The sequence below is a fragment of the Cervus elaphus genome, chromosome 1 (genome assembly GCF_910594005.1).
Source record: "Cervus elaphus chromosome 1, mCerEla1.1, whole genome shotgun sequence".
Taxonomy (NCBI): domain Eukaryota; kingdom Metazoa; phylum Chordata; class Mammalia; order Artiodactyla; family Cervidae; genus Cervus; species Cervus elaphus.
In genome coordinates this window covers 63714291-63741365 of record NC_057815.1, presented here as the reverse complement: position 1 = coordinate 63741365, position 27075 = coordinate 63714291, and the positions used below count along the sequence as shown (strand labels likewise).

Below are 27075 nucleotides of genomic sequence, written 5' to 3'. Positions count from 1 at the left end.
TCTGGATCCTTAAGAATCCCAGGGAGAATTTGCATTTGCAGCAAAATTGGGTTGGTATCTAGAGATAAAGATAGAAAGTCTGACAGTTTTGCAAACAGCCTAGACTCTAGGTCATGGAAAATTCAAGAAGAGTGTGCTGAGTCATAGTTTCTACTTACATAAATGGTAGGTTAGAAATCCTGAGACTTTTCCCTGTTGTCTCTAGTAAAGGTTTTGTAGGATGGCTTTCTACCACCATCCTGTCATCCTGCATAGAACCTCTCAATATTCTGGCCTGATTTTCATCTAAAGCACTACATTTATTTCTTTAATGTCTGATATGTCTGAATGATAGTGAGGTCAGTGTCCTGTTTCACTTCGCATTCATTCTCTTCTCTAGGTATGAGAACCAGCGGTGCAAAGAGATCACTAACATCCATGGAATCCATGAACATGTCATATATGGACCCCAAAACAGTGACACTGATTGGCATCCCTGGACTGAAGCATGTGCAGTTTTGGATTGGGTTTTCCTTCTTTGCTGTGTGCCTAGTGGCTCTTTTGGGAAACATCATTTTACTGATCATTATCCCTACAGAACACAGTCTGCACCAGCCCATGTACATCTTCTTGGCAGTGTTGGCAGCCACTGATATAGGACTCTGTGTAGCCATTGCTCCAAAAATGTTGGCTATCTTCTGGTTTGGCTTTTATTCCATGGCGTTTGATGCTTGTTTAGCGCAGCTGTTCTTCATCCATGCCTTGCAGGGCATGGAATCTGGAATCCTGTTGGCAATGGCCTTTGACCGCTATATTGCCATATGTGATCCTTTGAGGTACACATCCACCCTTACACCTTTCATTCTGGTTAGTATGGTGCTGGTTGTGGCAATCCGAGCAACAGTGCTCGTTGGCATTTTACCCATTTTAATCAAAAGATTGCACTTTTTCCATTCCATTGTAATTTCCCACTCTTACTGTGAGCACATGGCTGTGGTCAAGCTGGCTGCAGAAGACACCCGTGTCAATAAAACATGTGGTCTTTTCGTAGGTTTCACAATTCTAGGATTTGACATGATTTTCATCCTCATTTCCTATATCCTTATTTTCCAGGCTGTTTTTCGTCTACACCAAAAGGAGGCACGGCTTAAAGCGTTCAACACATGCACAGCTCACATTTTTGTTTTCCTCGAGTTTTATATTCTTGCCTTTTTCTCCTTCTTCAGCCATCGTTTTGGACATGTTGTGCCCTCTACCCACATTCTTCTGTCTACCATCTACCTCCTTGTGCCCCCTGCACTCAACCCTATTGTCTATGGTGTGAAAAATAAGGTAATTCGCAAGCGTATGGCACGGCTATTCTTCCTGAATCACTGATAATAGCAGTAATCCATCAAATATTAAGTTCATAGGAAGAATATTTTCATTTCCTAAAGATAGAGATGACATTGGCTAAATTCTGTGTATTCATTGTTAAAGACTTCACTTCATCAAACTCAAACTTTTAGACATTTATTTCACAAACCTCAGCTAGAATAAAATAAAATCTCTTCAGGTTAATACTGATATTAGTTCTACTTAATAATTTTTTAATTTCTAATTTAATATTTATTGCTTCCTTTTAATTTGTATTTAATTTGCAATTATGTTACTTATTGATAGGAACATTCATTAATATTTTTCAATATTTACCTTTTGCAATATTTTTATCTTAAACTACAGCTACATCTTAAACCATTGTCTCTGCTGCAGCCCTGAATCTTGGCATTTTGTCTTAAAGAGCTGTAATATTTCAGTAACTAATAACAAACTGTCATTCATATCTTCCTGGCTTAAACTTTAAAAACACCAAATCAGAGTCCTTCATTTGGAGTAGCTTCTTGAATCTACCTACACTCCTAATATATCTTACTAGGTGAGAGGAGAGAATGTTGGCTACAGTCTAGGATAGATGTCCTAGCGCAACAGTCATAGCTAAAGGAGCTTTTGTCCAGGTCCACAGTTGCTACCATAGACTTTCTACTGGTGCCATTGACATCATTTCTGTTACCCCAAGAGCAACCCTCAAATCGAACTGCCACCTTAACCACTGTAAGCTAGCCTTGAAATCTGGCTGCCCTATCAAAACTCCAGTCTTCAAGGAAGAATAGAGAAATTTGTAGGTGATTTTCCATGAGTCAGAGCTTTCTCAGAGTAAGAGACAATCAACCCACAGCTCAGCTTCATTTCCTACAGTTCTGCCTAGCCCTGGGTTCTGACATCTATATATATGTCTGAATTGTTTCATCTCCTAGGAGAGATTCACACAGTCTTAATAATGATAGGAGTCAAAGTCTGTTGACCTTTTCGTATATGGGCTGGCAGGTATTCTCACTCAAGGTCAGGTGGCATGGCTTAGTTTGGCCTGTAACCATCATTTGCCCCAGTGGCATTATCATTCATATCAGTTCAGATATGGCTACACTCATGGGTAGGCTCATTTCATGTCCAGAATTGGAGAAGATAAATCTTTCTTCCAATACAGATATAATTTCATTCCAACTTTCATAAATTCTTCTTCTGGATTTGGATCCTTAAATGTGAGTAATAACCCAGTCATGGTGATGCAAACTGTGCCTGTACCATCTTTCTCAGTTCACCAGTTTAATCAGTTGCATACCTAAGGTACTTTATACCACGGTGTACAGTACTTTTCTGTGCTAGCAAGGCACTCTTCCTGATCCATGGACACAAAACTGGCATTCCTGCACTACTCAGGTAATCAGTTGCTTCAATCCGGTAGTGCAGTTACCTCTTTAACTTGTACTGTCACAACAAGGGCTTGAACACAGAAAGAACCTTTACACTTCTAGCCATCCTGGGAATGTTATTAACCTGAATCTATTCATCTCATCTCTTTCTCTAAGCCAGTCATATTGTTAGGTCAACCTATAAGCCTGGTTAATGCTCAAAGTATTAAAAAAAAAAAAGTGTTTTCAAATATCCCCATGAAATGCAATTTACTTTACAACAATAATATGATCCAATTGAAGATAATGTTATCCAGAATGTTCTAGGGTCCCTCATATTTTTTTCACAATCCTGAATGTAAAATATATCTTCCTTATACTTCTGAAATAGAGGTAGCACAGAGTTGCCCCTCAAAAAGTCCCAGATGACTTGTATCAATTAACAAGAACTAATACAAATTATGTCATGTCCTTAACAGATTTTTCTCTAAGTATGCATTCTGTCTGCTCAGTATAGGGTACTTATATGTAGCTGTACACCTACAATGTAACTTAGCTCCAGGTCCTCAGACAACTGATTACAACTGATTAAAACTATGCATCTCTACTCCTAGTAGACTACACTATGTTCAAACAAAAATTTATACTAATTATGAAAAAGTGGTATTGATACAAAGATTTTTTTAAAAAAATGACCAATGCAATAAATATGAGGTCTAGAATGGACAGTTATCTGTCCATTCTATGGACAAATATGTCACACACATGACATATGTGTCACACAGTGCAATAGAGAATGTTCTTTCCTTTTAATATATGTTAAGTTGAATATTCATATTCATTACTCTAAAGTTTAGTTCCTACAACTACACTATATACAAAAAGCAGACTGCAGATTTATTTTAGATTTTAATAGAAAGGCCAAGTAATAAAGCCATAAGAAGAAAATATGGGAGGGAATGTATCTGTATTATATTAGAGTAAGCAAAGTTTTCTTAAAGAGTATTAAATAGGCCATTAAAAATAGCCTTTGGGAAATATTAATAAATTGGACTATGTTAAAATTAAGCTTTCTATATTAATCTAAAAGCACTACTAATTAAAGGAGAAAGATACAAGGAGAAGATATATACATTAAATTGCACTAACTCTATTGATTACTCTGGTGAAAATTGATATCATAACTATATTCTTAAAACACAAGACTATAGTTATATCTCCATTGATTTAGGTCTTTTAAAAATTTATTTCAAGCAGTGTTTTGTAGCTTTGAGTATGTAAGTTTTACACATATTTTGGTCTATTTTTTGAGCTATTTTAAATGACGTGCATCCATGCTAAGTTGTTTCAGTCATGTCTGACTCTGTGCGACCCTATGGACTGTAGCCCACCAGGCTTCTCTGTCCATGGAATTCTCCAGGCCAGAATCCTGGAGTGGATTGCCATGCCCTCCTCCAGAGGATCTTCCCGACCAAGGGGTCGATCCCTCATCTCTTAAGTCTCCTTTATTGGCAGCTGGGTTCTTTATCACTAGCGCCACCTGGGAACACCATTATAAATTACACTTATTTTTAAATTTTAGTTGCAGTTGTTCATTGACTGAATTTTGTATATGGATCTTGATAAACATTATTTCCAGATTTCCTTAAATTCCTTGGTATTTTCTATGTAGATAGCATGTCACTTGCAAAAAGGGATAATATTATTTCTTTCTAATCTGAATGTCTTTTTCTCTACCCTTGATGAATATACAAAGACTTCAAATATGATATTGGACAGAAGTGGTCAAAATGATCACCCCTACTTTGTTTCTGGTAATAGACACTACTTAATCTTCAACCATCACTTATATTGTTCTTTATCAACTTGGGAAAGTTTGCTTCTATTTCTAGTTGGCTAAAGTTGTTTTTTTTTTAAATCATGATTGTATATTAAAATATTTTCAAGTGATTTTTGCATGTGTCAATAAAATTATATGATTTTTTTTCTTGTTACACCTTTTAATGTGGTGCGCTTCACTGTTTGAGTGTTCAATCATGCTTGCATTCCTGAAACAAATCCTACTTTTAGTGACATATTATTTGTCTTTGTTTTGTAGGATTCAATTTATTAATGTGTCAGTTCAGTTCAGTCTCTCAGTCATGTCCGACTCTTTGCGACCCCATGAATTGCAGCACACCAGGCCTCCCTGTCCATCACCAACTCCCGGAGTCCACCCAAACCCATGTCCATTGAGTCAGTGATACCATCCAACCAATCTCATCCTCTGTCGTCCCCTTATCCTCCTGCCCTCAATCTTTCCCAGAATCAGGGTCTTTTCAAGTGAGTCAGGTCTTCGCATCAGGCGGCCAAAGTATTGGAGTTTCAGCTCCAACATCAGCCCTTCCAATGAACACCCAGGACTGATCTCCTTTAGGATGGACTGGTTGGATCTCCTTGCAGTCCAAGGGACTCTCAAGAGTCTTCTCCAACACCACAGTTCAAAAGCATCAATTCTTTGGCGCTCAGCTTTCTTTATGGCCCAACTCTCACATCCATACATGACCACTGGAAAAACCATAGCCTTGACTAGATGGACCTTTCTTGGCGAAGCAATGTCTCTGCTTTTTAATATGCTGTCTAGGTTGGTCATAACTTTCCTTCCAAGGAGTAAGCATCTTTTAATTTCGTGGCTGCAATCACCATCTACAGTGATTTTGGAGCCCAGAAAAATAAAGTCAGCCACTATTTCCACTGTTTCCCCATCTATTTGCCATGAAGTGATGGGACCAGATGTCATGATCTTAGTTTTCTGAATGTTGAGCTTTAATCCAAATTTAGTTGAAGATTTTAACATCTATGTTCATGAGTATTGATCTATAGCTTCTTGTACAATTTTCATCTGGTTGTCATTATGAGCAAATTTGGCCTCATAAAACAAGTCTGAAAGTTGTTTCCTTTCCCTCTTAGTTTCTAGATGACATTGAAAGTATCTGGTGTTCCTTAAATATTTGATAAAATTCAGTAAGATATAGATGTATAAAAACAGATTTATTGATTTATTCTTGAGTGTATTTTGATAGTTTGTTCCTTCAACAAATTCATCTGTTTCATCTACATTATCACATTTATGTGCATAGAATTGTTTGCAATATTCCATTATCTCATTTTGCTATCTGTAAGGTCAGTATTGATATGCCTTCTTTATTAGCTTTTAATATTGGTGATTTCTGTGTCAATTAAGTTACAGATTTATGAACAAAACAGGCTTTGGTTCCATTAACTTTTTTTCCTAACTTTTGTTTTCAGTTTAGTTTCTATTTTTAGTATTTCTTTCCTTATATTGTTTTTTATTTATTTTGGCCTCTGTTTTCCATCTTTTTAAGATGGAAACACAATTTAGGTAATTTTGTTATTTTTGTTATTGTTATTTGTTATTGTTATTTTTGTTATTTTGTCTAATATAAAAATTAATGCTATCATTTGCCATTAAGAACTAGCTTACCTACCATAGAAATTCTGGTTTCTTGTATTTTTATTTCATTACATTTGAAATATTTCCTAATTCTCTTTGACACTTCTTCTTTGAGCTATGTATTACTTAGATGCTCTTTAATTTCCAAATATTTTAGAATTATCTTTTTCTGGAGATCATATAATTTTGTCATTGACAATGAGTTTAACTGCATTAGGTCAGAGAACATATCAATACTTTGAATCATGTGCTAATTTTTCTTAACAATTGTATGTCCACTTAAAAAGAACATTTATTTTTTGTTGTTACACAGTCTTTTTATTTCAAATACTTTTGCTCATGTTTATTTATTCTCAGTTTTCAGTTTTCAGTCAACTACATTTTTACTTTTGCCTTGGTTTCCAGGAAACTAGACCAGTCAAAGCAACAGCAGCAGTAGAGAAAGCAATATGTGGGCTTTTCTGGACATGCATAGTCGCAGAGGAAATTTGAATATATTCTCTAAGAAAGTTTCAGGTAGTAAGTAATATAGGGATAATCTCCATAGAATAATAAGAAATTATGGGAGAAGCGTGAGACATTCTGCTTTTCTAAGAAGGTATCTACATTTTATTTTACTTAAAGTATTACCCTTGACTTCAATCATTATATTATCTTTCATACACTATCTGTTCAGAAATTTTGTTACCTGCGTCTCCAAGACATATCTAAACCTAATTTCGCAAATTCATTTCAACCAACCTTATCCAAACCATTATCATCTCTTCTGAATTACTGCAATATCCTACTAATTTGTCTTTATCTCTCAGTTTTCTCAACTCCTACAAACTTTAACTGATTCTATAAATAGCAGTCAGAGCAACCCCATTAAGATTTAACTTAAATGCTGCCATTACCTTGCTCAAAATCATCTAATTATTTTCCATTTCATTCAACGATAATCCAGAATTCTTAGTACAAGCTATACATGGCTCATGGTACAATACCATATCATTTTCTATTTTATTTTCTACTGTTCTCCCCACATCACCACTCATCATCCCAGCCTCACTGTCCCCTCACCCCAAGTTTTTCTCCAACTAAAGTCACCCATGTGAACCTCTGATTTGCACATTAAACTGTCTATTGGGTATTAGCCTTAGAATATTTGACATTCATCTTCAATTAACGTATCCAAAACTATTTTTCTCCAGTGTTTCCCATATCACTAAGAGCAAATACATCCTTACAATTGCTTATGATAACATTTCCCAAATTCTTCTCTATAATCCTTTCTTTCATATATCCCATTCAAATCAACAAATGCTATTCACTTTTCTACCAAAATATCCAGAACACATATTTATCTGATAACATTCTTGAAAACTATTATTTACTTCTTGGATATTTGTAATAACAATGTAGTATATTATTAGTTCAAAATATTCACTGAACCTGCCTGATAGAGCCTCTTACTGTTGGAGTATTATTTTTCAATCCTAGTGACATTAGTTTTCATCATGTGATTTGCATTGGCCAATATAATATAAGATTTAACTGTGTTATTTATGAATGAAGATTTTTAAGCCATAATTTACTTTCAGAGTCTCTTTTTCTCTATGACACAATAGCAGTAGTTCATTATAATGGCATCACATTCACAATAAATTCCAGACTGAAGCAACAAAACTGAAAAATGAGTGAGAAATATATTTTTGCTGTTATTATGATAAGTCCATGTGAGCTGAGGAATTAATTTTAATATATTACTTAGTTCATGTTACTTGATACAATAATGATAAATGATCCCCTTTCTCAAGCATTTCCCTCTTTAGCCAAAGATCAAAGTAACCATCAGAATTATCCTATGAAAATACAGCTCAAACCTTACCTATTTGAAAACTACCCTAGTCTTCTCATTTTACTCAAAGTAACAGACTAACTCTTCCATCTGTTACAAGGGTACACAACCTCTAGACCCCTTTTATGTCTTAGAATATGCTTCTTACAAGTGATCCCTCCATTGTATATTTCTTTCTAGTTACCTCAGCTTTCTTACAGATAACAAAAAATGCAAGGTATGTGAAACCTCAGAGTCTTTTCATTTTCTGTTTTTGTTTTATTTTGTTTTGCCTGTAACATTCTTCCCCAGATATTCAGGAGGCTCATATTCACCAAGCACTGGAACACATTATTGTAAATCATCTGCTCTCCAATTCCTGTGTCTCCTAAAAGACACTCTACATATAGAACACCATAAAGTAGCCACTAAAAAACTATAAGACTAATAATATATGAATTCAGTTAAATCAGAAGATGTTAAATCGATGTACAAAAATACGTTACATTTCCAAAAGGTACAAACTAACTATCCAAAAATGATATTAAAAATCAACCCCATGAACAACAGTGTCAGCAAATTCCTTAGTGGCTAAATAGTAAAGAATCCATCTGTCAAGGCAGGAGACACAGGTTCTATCCCTGATTCAGAAAGATCACGCCATGGCACAACTAAGCCTGTGTACCACAACTATTGAGCCAGTGCTCTACAGCCCAGAAGCTTCAGCCACTGAGTCTATGAGCTGCAACTACTGAAGCCTGCAAGCCCTAGAGCCCATGCTACACAACAAGAGAAGCCACCGCAATGAGAAGCCCATGCACCACAGCTAGAGAGTAGCCCCCACTCTCTGCAACTAGAGAAAAGTCTGGGTAGCAATGAAGATCCAACACAGTCAAAAATAAATAAAATTATATATAAAAGCAATAGAATCAAAACAATAAAATAGTAAGGAATATATGTAACTAAGTAGATGAAAGGTAGGTACACTGAAAATTATAAAGCAACAATGAAAGAAACTGAAGAAGACACAAATAAGTGAAAAAAAAAAAAAAATCCCATGCTGATAGAATGGAAGAAATAACACTGTTCAAAGATCCATAATATTCAGAGTGATCTCCAAGTTAAATGCAATCTTGCCTTTCAGATTTCCAGTGGAATTTTCACAGAAATAGAAATAAATAATCCTTAAATTTATATGGAAGCACACAATTTCCTAATATTTTATAATTTATATAAAATTATACATAAAAGCAATAGCATCAAAAACAATATAGTAGTAAGGAATATATGTAACCAAGTAGATGAAAAAATATCAAAGCACTCTAGAGCAGGAAGAACAAAGCTGGAAGGATCATACTTCCTGATTTCAAATATATTACAGAGCTACAGTACATCAGATCAGTATAGTACTGGCACAAATCAAAAATACAGCCACATGAAAGAGAGCCCAGCAATAAACCCACCCATGTATAGGCAACTGATGTGTGAGAAGAGAATCAAGAACAACATACAATGGGGAAAGCATTATCTTTTCAATAAATGGTTTGGAGAAACTCTCCTACCTGATCCAGTGGCACTACAGATATGGACCCACTCGCTTAGGGCATTTGCTATCTCTTGCAGAAAGACATCCAATCTTTGTTGGTATTATCTCCAAATCAGCAACTCAGCAGCACCATCAAAATCTGTTTCATCACTTAGTTAGGCATACAACTTCTGTGTCCTGTGATATGTAAGATGACCAGTGGATGCCATGGCCATGTGCCCACAGCTGCACCCCATCACTGTAAACTTTGTTTGATGTGATAGTTTGTAAGGTCCTTTTCTTGCATATAAATTATTTTGTGAATACTCAGTTAGCTTTGCTGGCTGAGGTCCTGCAAGCAGAGAAGATAATCTCATAAAGAAAACTGGCTGAATATATGTCAGTTCCAATCATGATTAATTGTTGATTCTTTCCGGATGAAAGAGGACCAGTGTAACTAACGTGCCATTAAATGTCTGGATGGTCTTCTCAAAGGATGGAATTGTATCAGCTCTGTCTGGAAGGTAGAACATTCTGCAGTAGCAGTAGCAAGAGTAGCCTTTGTATGTAGGAACCCAAGGAATTGAGACCATGCAAAACCTCCATCTCTACTCCCAAGTCTACTGCATACATTTGACATTTGTTCCAGCACTGGAGGTAACCAGTGACAGATGATGACTGCCAGTCAATCCATTCTGTCTAACTGGTTGTGCCATGTTCCTTCTTTGCTCAGTGCTCTCTGCTGAATCTTAACGGTAAATGCAAACATCTTTACACTTGCACCCTCTGCTTTGACTTAACCACACATTTATTTCCCAGATTTCCTTTTCCCAAGGTTCCATTATTTCTCCATCCAGCCTTCTAACCAATTATTCTTTCAAACTTCCTAGGAATCTGTAGACATTTTTACCTCAGGGCACTTTTTTAACACAAAATGTATGACCATGAATACCACTTGAAGCTATAACTATTGGGAGCACTTGCTGTAGTCAGATGTTCCAAATGCCAGGTGTATTTCCCTTTATTATTATCTATCAGGGTCACTCTTGATCCTAATAGAGTGGTACTATAGTACAGAGGCAGTCCATTTCAAGGTTGTACTGATATATGCATTCAGAAGTCAAGTTTGACTTGTTTTCTTTTCCTTTAGCTGGTCACAATAAACCATCCTGAGACAACAGATGTGACTTGGAGAAGTGATGGTACAAAAGTGATAGGTGACAGGGGCAAGTGGGAAACTGGTTTATGGTGATTACTTGTGTCTTCTGGCCCTGCTTGTATCTGATCCAAAAGGTAGAATTTCCATCTTACAATGAACTGTGATGGGCCATATGACTCAGTTGATACGACAGAATTTAGGTAATAATGGGTAGTCTGGACACAGAATCACATTTCATTCCATGCTCAAGTGCTCTGTACCTCTGCTACCTAACAAGGTCAAGTAAAATAACAAAAAAGAAAAATCTGTGTTAGTTTCATGTTACAGTAACTCCGAGTTGGCTAAGGATTCTTTTCCAATCAGTTTAGAAGTTTCTCCAAATAAGTCATAAAATAGTGTCTATTTCCAAAATAAAGCACATGGGAAGGGAGATTTTTTTTCATGATGCCAAGTATGAAATATCTTCTTAAGACTCTCAATCAGACTCATTATGATGGGGAGTCGTGTGGTGGGGCATGGAGCGAAGAAAAGGGAAAAAAAATAGTGAAGGATTTCAAGGAGAAATTAGTAATGGAAAATATAGGGTAGAAACTTTGCTTCCCTACTACTAAAAATGATTAAAAAAAAAAAAAACTAGCATCACAGCAAGAAATATATGAGTGCAGTATATAAGGCAAAACTGTTCAACCCATATTTCCACACAGTCCCATAAGTTTCTTCAGGAGAACTCACTAAAACCTGATGCATACTGATATTATCTAAAATCCTGCAACACAGAGAAAGAAATACTCAGGCTCTATGTAAGAAGCAAGAAGGGCAATGCTGTTCATTGAAGACTGGAGAATAGTGCCACAATAAATAGTGCCTCCTAGACTAGGCCTGGAGAAGCAAACAGCAACCTACTCCAGTATTCTTCCCTAAAAAACCCTGTGGACCGAGGAGCCTGGTGGGCTGCCATCTATGGGGTTGCACAGAGTCGAGCATGACTGAAGTGACTTAGCATGCATACATGCATTGGAGGAGGAAATGGCAACCCACTCCAGTATTCTTGCCTGGAGAATCCCAGGGACAGAGGAGCCTGGAGGGCTGCCATCTACAGGGTCGCAAAGAGTCGCACAGACTGAAGCGACTTAGCAGCAGCAGCAGACCAGGCCCTTGCGAGGCTGTGAATATCGGAGAAAGGCTATGAACAGAGATGGAGATCACAGGCCTCAGGCATGGAGCTCCTGTAGCTCAATCCCCTCCCTGTCTCCTCAAGTTGACTTCAATGAGGACCAGATTTTTCCCACGGACAGAGATGAGACTTTGGGGCAGAGACTTAAGACTGCTTGTCTTCCTTGACCCTATGTTCTATCAAAAACTTTAAAAATATTTAGTCCTCTACATGCTCTTGGATCATACTAGCAGCATAACTATGTCCTTATTTACCCCCTTCATGAACACAGTCACTTTGCCAAGAGAAAGTTTAACTGAAAGTCTTAGCTTTCAGTTAAATGGGACCGCCCACAACCTGTAGAAATTACAAAGGGCCACAGGTGAGGGGAAATGGTTCCGTGAATGGCTGCTTTGCAGGAAATCCAGCATTCACTTCTAGGAGATTCAAAATTCCCCGTCTGACCCTCACCCCTTGTGTGCCCCCTTCTCCGTGACCTCAGATTATAGGCAATGATACTATAGGTGCGAGAAAAGGATTCTAAGAAAGATGACCAGAAAGGAGAGCTGAGGAAAGAGAGGCGGCTGGTACAGAAAGGTGGGTGGATGGACAGCGGTAAGGAGGAGAGAGTGCCAACGGAGAGAGGCAGGCGCGGAGGAAGAGAGTGAGCCAGAAAAGAGGGTGCTGAAGAGTAGAAGGGCGGAGAGCCAGGGGTGACAGTCCAGGGCTGGATCCAAGCTGTGGGTATGGAGGGGTGCGACAGGGCTCCAAAAGTCGGCCAAGAAAGAGTTGGCTTACAGAGTGGACGGAATGAATCCTACTCTGCTTCGCCCTCCCTCAGAACTGCGCTCACCTGCCTGCAGCATCCAGCCGCGCTTCCACCACAGAACTCTCACGACCTCTTTTCCTTGCCTCGAAGGCCAGAGCCTTCCCAGCAGCTCTACCTCCAGGCCCCGCCCCTCTACCCTGCCGCACCTCCTCATTGGTGGAGAGACCGTTTCCGTTAGTCAGTCGCGTTAGCCCTAGCACTGGACTCCACCCACTCAGAGCCCTGGGCTTACGCAATTGGTCAGAAATGGAAGCCTACTTGCTCTGGGTGCTCCTGCTTCCGGTTCATCTCAGCAATTTGCCTGACAGAGGTAGGAATATTATTATTACTATTGTCATTATTCTTGTCCTGGACTTTGGGAACTCTGTATTGCGTGCAAGGGAAGGGCAATAACCTGTATTCGCCACAGGCAAGAGAGACGCCCCCTGTTTTGGGGGGTAAAAATTTCTGCCGCTTATGCCATGGCTTTACTCAACTCTAGAGGTCTACAGTGCCTGTACCTTACTAGAGCTGACCATAAATTCCACATATCTTTCCACCACAAATTTTTTTTTTTTTTCCACCACAAATGTTTTAATCCGTTAGAGACTTCCAGGTTGTATGTATCACAAACTGTTGGGCTCTGTACGATGCAGCCAAGGCCTGCTTCATAACTCTTTCTTGCTTTGCAACTAGCACAAAGCTTAAAGTCTTTCCTATCACTTCATAAATGCTTTGAAGATATAATCCCAAGCGTGGTACATGTTTGCAGTAGATGAAAAGGTGTACCACAAATTGTGCTTTATATTGGCGATGGTAGGTGTGAGAGGCAAACATTCATCCTTTATTTTAAAACATGTCTTTTAAAAAAATATCTCAGTGCAACAGGCTTTTTAAGGATTCACTGATGAGATAGGCCATTTAATATTCATAAGGTTTATTTCCCACTCTTTGAAACAAATGTGTCTTACCAAGGCCTCCAATAAAATTTCTATTAATGGTTAGACTATTTCATTAAAATAAACTAGTTTTATATTATCCAGAATCTATTGATTGTTCAGCATCCTTTGAACTGTATCAGAACAGTAGGAGAATTAACAAATCCTGAGTATGCCTGAATTTTTATGCTATTTTTGTTCTTTTTCCCCTTTAATGTGAACTGTTTAACTTTCTTCCTGATAGAATTGGAAAATAATGAATCTGCCAGATCAATGTCATTTGTTATATACCCAAGGAATCTAGCAAAAAAAAAAAAATTGTGGCACAGCACTGCAATTGCTGCCGTTCATTGGTTGTGTTTTCAGTAGTCCATTAATTCCTTCTCCACTTTAATGATTTGTTTAAATAGAGAGAAAACGTTTGACTGTGTTAGACTTGTGTGGGGATCAGATTGGTGAATTAAATGAGGATATGAATAGGGTAATTATTCTTCAACATTTAAGTTTGTAATGAGTATTTTGTTCTCTACCTTTCCTCACAAGAAGCAATGTTGTTTTTATTTACTATCTGCAGAAGGACCGTTGGAAAGTCTCTCACTTAATCTTCTCTTGTACAGTCTGTTACCCACTATTCAAGAAATGAATGTGGAGTTTCCGCTATCTGCTACATATGTCCTTTTAAATTATAGTTTTGAAAGGGAGTAAATAATTACTGGATTTTGTTAATGCGATTGGATTTTGATTCCTCTGTGAATCAAAGTTGAAACCGGCCTCCATTTTAACCTTTTCCCTGTTTTTTTTTCTCATTGTAGTAAGGGGGTATAGTGATACTTTGAGTTTCTGGTATCATGTCAGTTACAAATATCTTTGTAATAGGACTGGACTCCACTAGGAGATTCATTTCCAAGAAAACTTGCAATACTGTTGCAATATTCTTGTTCTTGGAAACACAGTTTCTCCTGTAGTCTGGATTTGGATTCTGGATCTAGAAATTGTCTCAAGTTGAAAACTGAGTAAAGTATTGTGACATTTCCACTGAAGTAGTTGCTCTCAGCCTCCTGATGACCTATCTTTGGTTTCTTTTGGTTGTATACATTGAAAAATAGCTTTTTTTTTTTTTTAGCTGACATTTATCTGCCCCCCCGGAATGCCATATTATATTAACTGTCTCCATGTTTCTTTCTGCATCAGGACCCTTGACCATTACTGTGGCCTTCACTTTCACTACAAAGAAAAATTTACCACCTTGTTTCATATGACTTAAGTTCTATTAAGATGATATTATTTTATCTTGTATTTCCTAGTTCTATAATAGTATGTAGGATAAGGCAATGGCACCCCACTCCAGTACTCTTGCCTGGAAAATCCCGTGGACGGAGGAGCCTGGTGGGCTGCAGTCCATGGGGTCCCTAACAGTCGGACATGGCTGAGCGACTTTCACTTTAACTTTTCACTTTCATGCATTGGAGAAGGAAATGGCAACCCACTCCAGTGTTCTTGCCTGGAGAATCCCAGGGAAGGGGGAACCTGGTGGGTTGCCATCTATGAGGTCTCACAGAGTCGGACATGACTGAAGCGACTTAGCAGCACCATACGTAAGGGCTTCCCTGTGACTTGGCTTGTAAAGAACCTGCTTGCCAATGCAGGAGATACAAGAGACGTGGGTAGGAAAGATTCCCCTGGAGAAGGAAATGGCAATCCACTCCAGTATTCTTGCCTGGAAAATTCATGAGGAGCCTGTCAGGCTGCAGTCCATGGGGGTCACAAAAAGTCGTACACAACTGAGCAGGCACACAGTCCATAATAATACGTGCCTCCTTTATTCCAGGCTATAGAGGCCAGTCATCGCTAGATTCTCAGTGGTGACATTCCCTCTCTCATCAGTGTATTACTTCTGGATTCACTTGATAAATCCTCTCTATTGCCTTTCATAAAATATAATTGGCTACTGGTTTACTGGCATTTTATAATTTGTCCATTCCATCATATCCAGATCTCTGAGTGTTTTTATACATTTCTGTGTTATGTGAGATGTTGGCATTTCTATACTGGCATTTTATAAGTTGTCTATTTCATCATGCTCAGATCTCTGAGTGTTTTTATACATTTCTGTGTTGTGTGAGATGATGGCATTTCTAGCATCTTTATTTCAGTTAGTAAAATAAAATTTCCAAGAATCAAACTAGCCACATAATAGTACCATTTCAAAGGTTCTTACAAAAAATGTTATATCATAGGGGATTGCTCCTATATCAATAAAATTTCCCCAAGCAACTTTAAATTTGTGCCCCCCCCCAATTATTGATATTGTCATTTTCTTTTATTTTTTAAGCAAAAGTTTCAAAATTTTTAGGTGTGACAGCTCAGATGTCTTCATTCTATGACTCACTGCCCCACTCTTTTCCAAACATGGCCCTGAAGTAGCATAGAAGACTTACTAGGTTTGAGAATTTCATCTTCCCTGGAGCTTCACTATTCCTAAGCATTCTCAGTTCTCCAAGTATGGTAATGAAAGTCAGTCACCTTCTTTCAAGGATGTCCTCTGACTTTCCAGTTTTACCTTAAGTTACTGGACAGCAGTGTTTTCATTTCATTGTTGTTTTTCCGTGTCATCATTGGTCCCCAGGATGATCACACAATTCTGTGGTCTGAATAATTATGATCAATGGTTTTGGTTTCTGTAGCCTTCTCCAAATGCATATGTTATGACTCTCTCCTTTGTCCATTTTGTTCCCCAAGCACAGTTCTTCTAACTGTCCTTAAAGAACCTATTCTCTACCTTCAGGTCTTTTTACTTTTTCCTTTGCATGAATTTTTCTTTCCCACCTTTTCAAAAAAGTGTTTTCATTATATTTTAAACCTATTATCAGAGGGAATAGGAATATACCCTCTAGAGAAGAACCCTCTTCTGTTCTTTTAGAGCACTACTTATATTTTTTATATTATATTTCCATAATGTGACGTTATTTTCTCACTGTGTATTAAATCACTTATTTTAAGCACCTTCTCAAATGTCCCTTCCTTCCAAGATACATGAGATATAATTCAAGGGACCTGTGTGCTTCATATTAATCTTGTGTGTTACTGTTTGCATGTCTGGGCCCTAGTAGAATTCTAGTGTACATTCACTGAATGAATCTTCTTCAGTTAAGCACCTGGCTGAACTACAGTGTGACTGGTAGCTTAGGTTCCTAACTACTCCAGAATATGTGTTGTCATTGATCTAGAAATAAGTGAAGATAGTTATTCAATATTAAATAAAATTCACACACATAAAAACTGCCTATAAGAGCTGATCCATGAGTCAAAAACCTCATTTTCTTATGTAGACCTATGTAGACTCAATATAAGCATAACAATGATGATGGTTCTAAGAACTCATCAGCCCAGCTTTTCTAATTGGACTCTTTTCCTTTTCTTTGAATCTATTATTAATCATTGCCAAATTTTCATCATTTGGTTTCAAAATTAATGAAAATAGATCCCAAATGGTAAAATTATTTCCAGTTTACTGGATTCTGATTTAAACATTCTTGCTGGATAATGTTTCTTAATTCTAGGCTTTAAATTTTAAACTCTTGATAAATTAACCCCAATGGAACCAAATTACAACAGGCATTTTTTTAAGTATTAGAATTATATTCTGAAATAGCTATTATCAACTTTCTCCATTTTACCATTCAGAAAACTGAGGCAGACAGGTGGTATAACTTAATGAGAATCAACACAGCTAGTAAGTGGTTGTTAGAGTCAGCTGAGCAATATGGCTTGAGAGCCAGTTGTTTTAAATGCTACCTTTTATTACCTCATAATTTTAGATATGCTGGTCTTTTCAGTCTTAAATAAGACAATTTGACATGGACAACAATAAAATAAGTTTAGATCATCAGAAATAGTACCACAGAGTTACACTTTCATTTTGAAGGAGAAAGTGTGAAATCATAGGACAGTCAATAGAAATGGGTCAGGTAGTACCCAATATCTAATAACCCACTTGCTTAGAAAGAATAAGTTAAAAATCAAAGAGAAAAAGTGGCATGATTTTGAATAATTATAACTGAGAGAGGTACTCAGACTGAGAAGAGACTAGTAAAATATACTGCTGTGGCCTAAAGACAAAACTGTTTGAATCATAATCAGGGAGAGTTTAGATCTTAAGGGAAACATAATTGTAATATATACTCATAATGACTTGGTGTACCCATAATGACTTACATACCATTAATAAATAATCCTACACAATATTCTATACAAATATGAGTCAATAGTAGCAAGAAAGATTATTTATGAGGAAATGCCAAAAGAGAATATTTCTCTATTTTACAGTACAGTTTGGTAGCAAATATGATTAGAGTATGGAAGATAGTCAATAAATGGGAGAGAGAGCTATAGAAATTTTCAAAGAATATACTGAATCAACTTGAAACAAACTGAAGAAACAAAAAAAAAGAAAATTGGTGGGGCAATTTTAGAATTCATTAAGCATTTTGAAGGAGTATTTGTGGGAATGTATATTACTTAGAAAGTTTCAAAGGATTCTAGGAACATAATTAAATTAAGTTAAACATATAAGAATATGTTACAAAGAGATTACAGGAAGGCCTCTGGAAGACGTATCATGACAGTTTTTTTTTTTGTTTTTTTTTTTAATTTGCATCAGCCTTCTCCGAAGACATTTTGCTAAAAACCATCTCAGTCAGTTTCCAAGGTTATGGAGTTAAAATAATTTCAGTCTTATTGTTCCAGAGATAGCCCAATTAACTGAAACCTAAAAATGCATGACAGCTTAATGAAAGTCAGAGGTAGTAAGTCAATAACAACACTTCTAATAAAGCTAATAAGACTGAACAACAAAGTAATCTTGTATGAGTGAACATAGTGAATAAGATCACATAATTGTGGAGACATTTCATTACCAAGCAGATATATTAAAAATAAATCATCTAAGTCAGCTATCATCTAAAGCAAGAATTTTAAGAATAAGTCTCGTCAGTGCTAATTAATACTTTATATTACAAATAGCAGATGTAGAGATTTAGTCTTCTAGAAAGAGGGTTAATATCTCTTTTCTTCATAAATCTTAGAAAATTGTTACAGAACGAGTTGATTGTTTTAGAATTTGTGAGAAGTCAAAACGTGGAGGAATCGTTCTCTGATCCTCTTGGTTCTTATGCCATAGATCATTGGGTTCACCATGGGTGGAACAAGGACATAGATGTTAGCCACAAAGATGTGAATATGGGGAGCAACATGGTGTCCAAATCTGTGAGTAAGGAAGGAGAAAAACGCTGGAGTATAGGCCACCAGGATCACACACACATGGGATCCACAAGTGCCCAGGGTCTTGAGTCGAGCAGTCTTGGATGGAAGATGGAAGACAGTGTAAAGGATGACAACATAGGAACAGAGGATTAATATGAAATCTAAACCTCCAGTGAGGAAGGCAGCAGTTAGGCTATATATTCTGCAGATCCTGGTGTCTGCACAAGCCAGCTTGATCAGAGCCATAAATTCACAGTAGGTGTGAGGGATGACATTAGTTCTGCAGTAGGGAAGCCACTGAAGCATAAAGGGTTGAGGACTGTAAAGCACGACTCCACGGAAGACAATAGCCAGCCCCAAGTTCTGGATGACTCTGTGTGTCAGGATAATGGAATATCTCAGAGGATTGCAGATTGCCACGTACCTATCAAAGGCCATGGCCAAGATAAACCCTGAGGCCATGCTGCATAGTGAGTGAATGAGAAATACTTGGACAAGGCAGGCTTCAAAATAGATCTCCCTGTCATGGAACCAAAAAATGCTGAGGATTTTGGGCATAGCAGTAGTGGAAAGGATCAAGTCAGCCACAGAGAGCATACAGAGGAAGAAGTACATGGGCTCATGCAGGTTGGAGTCTGTTCTGACAATAAATAGAATGGAGAAATTTCCAAGGAGAGCGCTTAAATAAATAAGGCAGAAGGGCATTGATATCCAAGTATGGATGGCCTCCATCCCTGGAATGCCAAGGAGAAGAAAGGTACTGGGATGGATACTGGTATTGTTTGGCAGTGACATGATGAAATAATGCCAGTTGTGTTCAAGTGCAGAATGGATTAGATTGTTTCATATCCATTTCTCCATCACTTACTGATGACTTGGTGTTATTTTTACGTATGTATATTGTATATACATTTATTTGTTATATAAAACACTTACAATGTTTCAAGGATAAAATGGATAAATAGGACTCAATCTCTAAACTTAGATGTTAACATTCTAAATAGGGGAGAAACTGGTGCAAACCAATGATTAAATTCACATATGATTAATGCAGTAAAAGTTATATGAATAAATAATTTTATGACCTATTATATAGGGATTGGAGAAGGAAATGGCAACCCACTCCAGGATTCTTGCCTATAGAATACTGTGGACAGAGGAGCCTGGTGAGCTGCCATCTATGGGGTCACACAGAGTCGGACACAACTGAAGTGACTTAGCATGCATGCATGCATTGGAGAAGGAAATGGCAACCCACTCCAGTATTCTTGCCTGGAGAATCCCAGGGGCAGAAGAGCCTGGTAGGCTGTCATCTATGGAGTTGCACAGAGTTGGATACAACTGAAGCGACTTAGCATGCATGCATGCATTATATAGGGATATTTATTCCACTTGTGTGCATCAGAGGATTCGTAGATAAGATGCATAATCTTGGTTCTCATCCATTCTGTACCTTTGAAATAGATAAAAATAAGAGAAAATTATAGCTTGTATTAAGTTAATAATCAGGAAACTCTATTACCCTCTTCGCTCTGTTACTCCAGTTTAAAATTCATTTGTCCAGAACTATTTATGAAATATATTAAAATGGAAATCACATTGTAAAATGAAGCAAATAGAAGATTCTCTCCTAAATTTAAATTGCCTGTCTACTCTGCCACATGTAATTAGCATGTTTTGAAAAAGAATTTGATTACAGATATTCTAAATGCTTTTTCCAATGAATGAGAACTTTAAGAATGACAACAAAGACTCTAAACCAGGGCATATCCATCTCCTCAGACTAAGTACAAATTAGAAGCTACCCACTTATGGCAGGTAACTAGTTTGAACCAGGCAGTAGTCATCTTTCAACCAGTATCTTATTCCTCCTCCAAACCACCTCTCCTCCATTCTTTCTGTCCAGCAAATTCAGACTGCAGATTTCTGGAGCTTACAGAACTTAACATTTTATAGCTAAGTTGTGCCATTCTCAGAAGTCTCACTGTTAACTCTGAGGACAGTTTATAGATCATATATACAAGAGTGATGTGTTCCAATGGCAGCACATTGTACCCTTAGAGAGGTATAAGTCAAAAACAAGAGAAAAATGGCTGAAGATACAGGAACTAGAAAGCTCACAAAAATAATGTGCAAATTCTATCACTATTGTTCCAGTATGACCAGAGAGGTCATTAAATAAAAAAAGTCCACTTCCATTAGGAAATATATAAAAGATGCATAACTTCTCAGAGCTGTGCTACTCAACAACTACTTTAAGTGTAGGTCAGAGAGCTAAAAAAAGATTAAAGTCCTAACACCTATAGAATGACATGGAAGAAAAAATAAACACAGCTCTAAATTTTGAAGTTGGCAACTTCTGAGCATGTATAGATGATTGTTATTTGAAAATGAATGAGAGAAAAGACAAAAGAGAAATCTAAAATTATTTGGTAATGAAATTTGAAATTGAGTCAATATATATGATTCAATATTTACTTTGAATAATAACTTCATTTTAGCAGTAAAATAGAAGTTTAGAAACTAGATATTAGTATATAAAGGATAGGTAAAGCATACCCACAATTGTGCAATTAAATTTGCTTTTCAGAATAACTCTTCACTTAAAGAGCAAATCAAGTTCAAAGGAACATCCCCTTATAAAATTATAAAATATGAGAACATATGCCATCTTCATGGCATAATTCCAATTCTGAAACCTGCAATAAATTTTTAGACTATGTTCAGTTCAGTTCAGTTGCTCAGTCATTTCCTGCTCTTTGCAACCCCATGGACTGCAGCACGCCAGGCTTCCCTGTCCGTCACCAACTCCCGTAGCTTGCTCAGACTCATGTCCATCGAGTTGGTGATGCCATCCAACCATCTCATCCTCTGTTATCCCCTTCTCCTCCTGCCTTCACTCTTTCCCAGCATCAGGGTCTTTTCCAATGAGTCAGTTCTTCACATTAGGTGGCCAAAGTATTGGAGCTTCAGCTTCAGCATCAGTCCTTCCAATGAACATTCAGGGATGATCTCCTTTAGGATGGACTGGTTGGATCTCCTTCCCATCCAAGGGACTCTCAAGAGTCTTCTCCAACACCACAGTTCAAAAGCATCAATTCTTTGGTGCTCAGCTTTGTTTATAGTCCAACTCTCACATCCATACATGATTCCTGGAAAAACCACAGCTTTGACTAGATGGACCTTTGTTGGCAAAGTAATGTCTCTGCTTTTTAGTATGCTGTCTAGGTTGGTCATAGCTTTTTTTCCAAGGAGCAAGCGTCTTTTAATTTCATGGCTGCAGTTACCATCTGCAGTGATTTTGGAGCCCCAAAAATAAAATCTGTCACTGCTTCCATTGCTTCCCCATCTATTTGCCATGAAGTGATGTGACTGGATGCCATAAACTTAGTTTTCTGAATGTTGAATTTTAAGCCAACTTTTTCACTCTCCTCTTTCATTTTCATCTAGAGGCTCTTTATATATATATATATTTATATTATATATTTATATTAATGATGGATAGAAATTTTAATAAAGAAAGTTGAAATTGAGAATGTGAAAATAACACCAACAATTTTCTCCTATAAAAATAGGAGAAAGAAGATGAGGATAAAAAAAAGAGTGAGATTTAGTGGAACAGTAAAATAATTTTTAAAAGCATGTCATTGAAAATAGGACCAAACCTAAAAAAATAGTCTACCAAGTTCACAAAAAAGACAGAAATGAATGAAGCAAATTTAGAAATGCAAACCAGCAAACAATGTATTTACTGTGAAATTGCACATTAGGGAATTAAATGACCCCTAAAGTAGGCTCATTGTTCTTCTGGCAAAGGGATATTCTTTTGTGCACAAACTCTTTCCACATAAGTTAACCCTGACTCACTGTTTTTTGGTCTTCACTTTCTTCTTGAGAACTAGTGACTAAGGCCTGAATTAGAAACTCATATTTAGATTTTTTATAGCTGTACGGTAGCTAAGTCGTGTCTGGCTCTCTGTGACCCCATGGACTGACTGCAGCATGCCAGGATTCCCTGTCCTTAGAGTGTGATAAAGCAAAGAAGTCAGACAGCCTAGATCCTATTTAGGACACTCTCAATCAGCCTGTTTCCACAGAAGCCACATGAATTTAATACTTGTTTGGAATTTCTTTCTCTTTGTCCTGTTGCCACTACAGGAACTGACATTTCTTCAGTGGATTCCAAAGCTCCTGCTTCTTACTTCAGCAGCAATAACATGTACTTTAGACATGACACGTGCAGGTAGCATTCCTGAGCTTGCAAAACCTGAAAAGAAAGTAAACTCACAAGATCTGTCTCCTCCCAAGTGCTTCTTTCTGTAGCGCAGCCTAGAATTTTCCTCTTCAGCTCCTGGCAGGATATCTTCAATAAACTGGTTTATTCTTGAGTCTGTTGTATATATCAAATGATGATGTATGTACTTTGCCCAAGGGTTTCATTAAGCAGGGGATCAGTGAGCTGTTACTTTCACGTCTCGCTTCATTGGCATAGTTATCCATAGAGAACTTCAACTGAATGTCATGACTTTCCTAGAGATAAAATCAGATGGGAAGACTATAAAGCTCCTGGAGAAAAGGAAAATCCTAGAGAAGTAGAATTTGGTGATCAAGAAGTACTTACCCTAGAGATTCATTTTAATCATCCAGTATCATTCTGTTTTCTGATCCCTTTCTCCTTGATGGAGTACTTAGTACCTTCTGCTCCAAACCTTTGGGCATAAAGGGAGATATTGTGGTGGTTGTGTTATCTTTACCTTACCTGTCCTATATTACCAGAATCTCCTGACCTGTCTTTATTATAATCCACTTTTTCAGCTAACCTCAATTATAATAGTTCTAGACCCACAGCCTCCCAGGAGTCAAGAAAGTGGCTCAGGTGTGTATGGATTCCTTGTGGAGCCCAGTATATGCCTGAGCGGAGATTCTTGAGCCAAAGATAGAAGCCAGTCATCAGCATTATTCTCCTCCACTTTTATTAAAGATCCAAGAAAAGGGGAAGAAAACATAATTTTGTCAATGTACTCTATCTCACTCTGAGACTATTTTCCTTGGGACCCACTGGCTCATTAAAAATACACAGTTTACAAATATGCTTCTTAACTTTAAATTCTTTCAAATGTATAATCACATTGGCTTTACATAATAATTTTTTACTTGGTTTAGTATATATAATTTCCTGTGAGAAAATGTAATGCAACAAAGACCTTATGTTGATAGAGAAGTCTCCATGATTACATTAGGGAAACATATATTATTTCATGGCCATAAAATACATCATTTAATTTATGTTCCATAATTTACTTAACCAGTCTTCAGTTCCCGGATATATGTGTTATTTTCATTGTTCCACTAATTGCAAAAAAAGAGAAAGAAAAGATCAATTTTTTTGCAAGTGTGATAGGAACATAATAGAAATAAAGAAAAAAAAAAACATAAAATTATCTATAGCTACTGCTACAACATTACTGTGCAAAGAGGCTGTGTAATCTCTTACTCAACAACCATGTACATGGAACTTTTTCGCATTTCTATGTTTATTTATTAAACCAATTCCTTTCTTTGCATCAAGAAATAGGTAATATTCTAGGAACTGAAAATGTAATAATCAAAGTGGGCAAGGTCCTTTATTTTAGAATATTTGTTGTAATGAGAGAAATCAACAAAAAACAAATAAAAAACATAATATTTCAGGGAATAAAATATTCTCTGATGAAAGCTCGGAGGTTAATGTGATGGAGACTGACTAGAGGTAAGAAGAAAGGTCAGGAAAGAACTCTGTTAGAGATAGTGACTGAATTGAGATCCAGATGATAAGAAAATACCAGTCATTCAAAGAGAGGAAGAAAAGTATTGCAAGAAAAAGAAATGATGGAAGGAGTATCTTGCTTACTGGGAGAAATACTTACTAAGTTTTGAGGAGGAGGCAAAGAGTAGGATAGCTGAAACAAGTTATGTAAGGAAAGAGTGGTACTTGAGAAAGTTGAAAAGAGGCACATGTCAGGTCATTTAGGACTTTATAAATCAATGAAAAAAAGCTTAAATTTAATCTATTTCAATAGGAAATAGCATTGTATACTGATCTTCTCTATAGATCTACTTCTGTGGTAGCTCAGATGGAAAAGAATGTGCCTGCAATTCAGGAGACGCAGGTTTTATGCCTGGATCAGGAAGATTCCCCTGGAGAAGAGAATGGCGACCCCCTCCAATATTCTTGCCTGGAGAATTCCATGGACAGAGGAGTCTGGCAGGCTACAGTCCATTGGGTTGCAAATTGTTGTATGTGACTAAGTGACTAACACTTTCACTTTCATAGATCTACTGATATAAAATTAAGACTGTTTTCAAAGAGCAGGTTTAAGATGATGCCAGGTTTTCGAAGGAGGCTGAATATGTAGAAACATAAATGGATTATGGAGTTAAATTTGTGGAATGATTGTAAAAAACAAAAGAATCAAGTGTGACTACTAATTTAGGAGCAGAGGCAAATAGATGATTGACTATCAGGGTATATGCCTCAAAAAAAAAAAAAAAACAATAGTAGCTTGGATCCTATGTGACGATTGTCAAAATAAAGTAAATTAAGAGGTATGAGACCTGTTTAAGATATAATCAACAGAACTTGCTGTTGTACTAAATATAGTGGATGAGGAAAAATAGGATTGGTGAAAATACTTTGTATCATCTGCTTCCTTACATGTTTCTCCAGTTTCTCCTTCTCTTTAATTTTCCCTGTTCTGCCTTTATCATCTGCATATTTGTCATCTTTCCTTCTATGGCCACACTTATTTCTATGGCTGCAAATAACAGCTTGTGCATTGAAGATTTCCAAGTTTGTATCACCATCTCTGCCCTATTTGTTGAAATAGAACTTCTCTATCTACCCAACAAATTGACTTCTCTATCTGGGTATGTAACATGCATTGCAATTGAATACTTCTTGAACTCTAATCTCCACAATCCAGTTTCCTTCTAGCCTTCTTCTTATCCCTAAACTGTGTGAAAATATGCCAGTAAGAAGCTTCTCAATCCCTCCCCTGTCCTCATTCCACCCACCACTTCTACACTAAGAGCTATTCCAGGGACATATTAGCCTTGGGAGAGAGCAATGTTTTGTTGAGACCTTCTGTATGGAACACATGACTGAACCCAGTTAAAGCCTCTATATAAACTTTTAAGACTCAGGAGAGTGGGTATGAAGATCTGCTTGTCTTGTGGCTGTCCAAGGCATTGACATTGTAAACAATTATTGGGAGGTCACATTTAAAGGTCATGATATACAAGAGCAGACAAAGGAACATGACACTGAATTGAAGTTCCAATTCCTCTATAATCATCTAGTAGTAGAGTTGGTACAAAGAGTAAAGTATTCAACAGCTAGATTAAAATACTAAGTGTAAAACCATCTTGGTCAGCTAGACTAAAGTACTATCCTAGACTTTAATACATAAGAATGATCAGCCAGTAGGATCTGTTGGCCCATATGGCAGAATAGGGACCTTGCAGAGAGATCAAACTCCGTAAAGATATGGATGTCACAGAGACAGCCACCACCCCCTCTCATCATGGATCAATGTGCTATGCAAGTACTCTGATTGACCTGACTTCTAGCCCAGGGGAACTTAACAAGTCATGGTCAGTTTATGTGGCTCTTCATGAGAAAAAAAACAAAAACAAAAACAAAAAACGTTATTTTGTTATTATGTTGACCTGTGTTTTCTCTTGCATATGACTATACTGTTGTTGCGTTTGCCATTAGTGTATCCAGATAGTCACCCAACAGGCCACCTCCATGCTAGTGAAACCCCTTGCTGAGCACTAACAGCACAGTGCAGAATAGAGTGGGCATATAAAATTGTAAGAGCCCATCTCAAGGTGTAGATTGTTGGAAGAGGTCTTTGAAAAGATTTCACTGCTAACTGACTGTGAAACTAGACTAAGGGAGTCAGAGTATCCTTACCCTCTCTGCTGCTCTTGGAATGTAAAATCCACCTATCATTCTCATACCAGGAGTAACCAAGGATATATCCTTGAGAGAATAATGTACATTTAAGACCATATGGTAGAGAAGGAAATGGCAACCCACTCCAGTACAGTATTCTTGCCTAGAAAATCCCGTGGACAGAAGAGCCTCATGGGGTACAGTCCATGGGGTCACAAAGAGTCAGACACGACTGAAGTGACTAGCACAACTCAAGACCATCTGGACAATTTTGGTGACTGATCCAAGTGCTCTGTATTAACTCTCAAGA

General features: G+C 37.3%; 2 protein-coding genes across 2 annotated transcripts; one reads left to right on the top strand and one right to left on the bottom strand.

Moving 5' to 3' along the window:
- The first annotated feature begins 414 nt into the window (after positions 1–414).
- On the top strand, positions 415–1356 carry LOC122701353 (olfactory receptor 52A1-like). Its single transcript, XM_043914267.1, has one exon. The coding sequence runs from the start codon at positions 418–420 to the stop codon at positions 1354–1356; it is 939 nt and encodes a 312-aa protein (XP_043770202.1). The 5' UTR covers positions 415–417.
- Positions 1357–18676: 17320 nt separating this feature from the next.
- Positions 18677–19621, bottom strand: LOC122701298 (olfactory receptor 52D1-like). The gene has a single exon (XM_043914133.1). It carries the CDS (start codon positions 19619–19621, stop codon positions 18677–18679), a length of 945 nt encoding a protein of 314 aa, XP_043770068.1.
- Positions 19622–27075: the final 7454 nt, after the last annotated feature.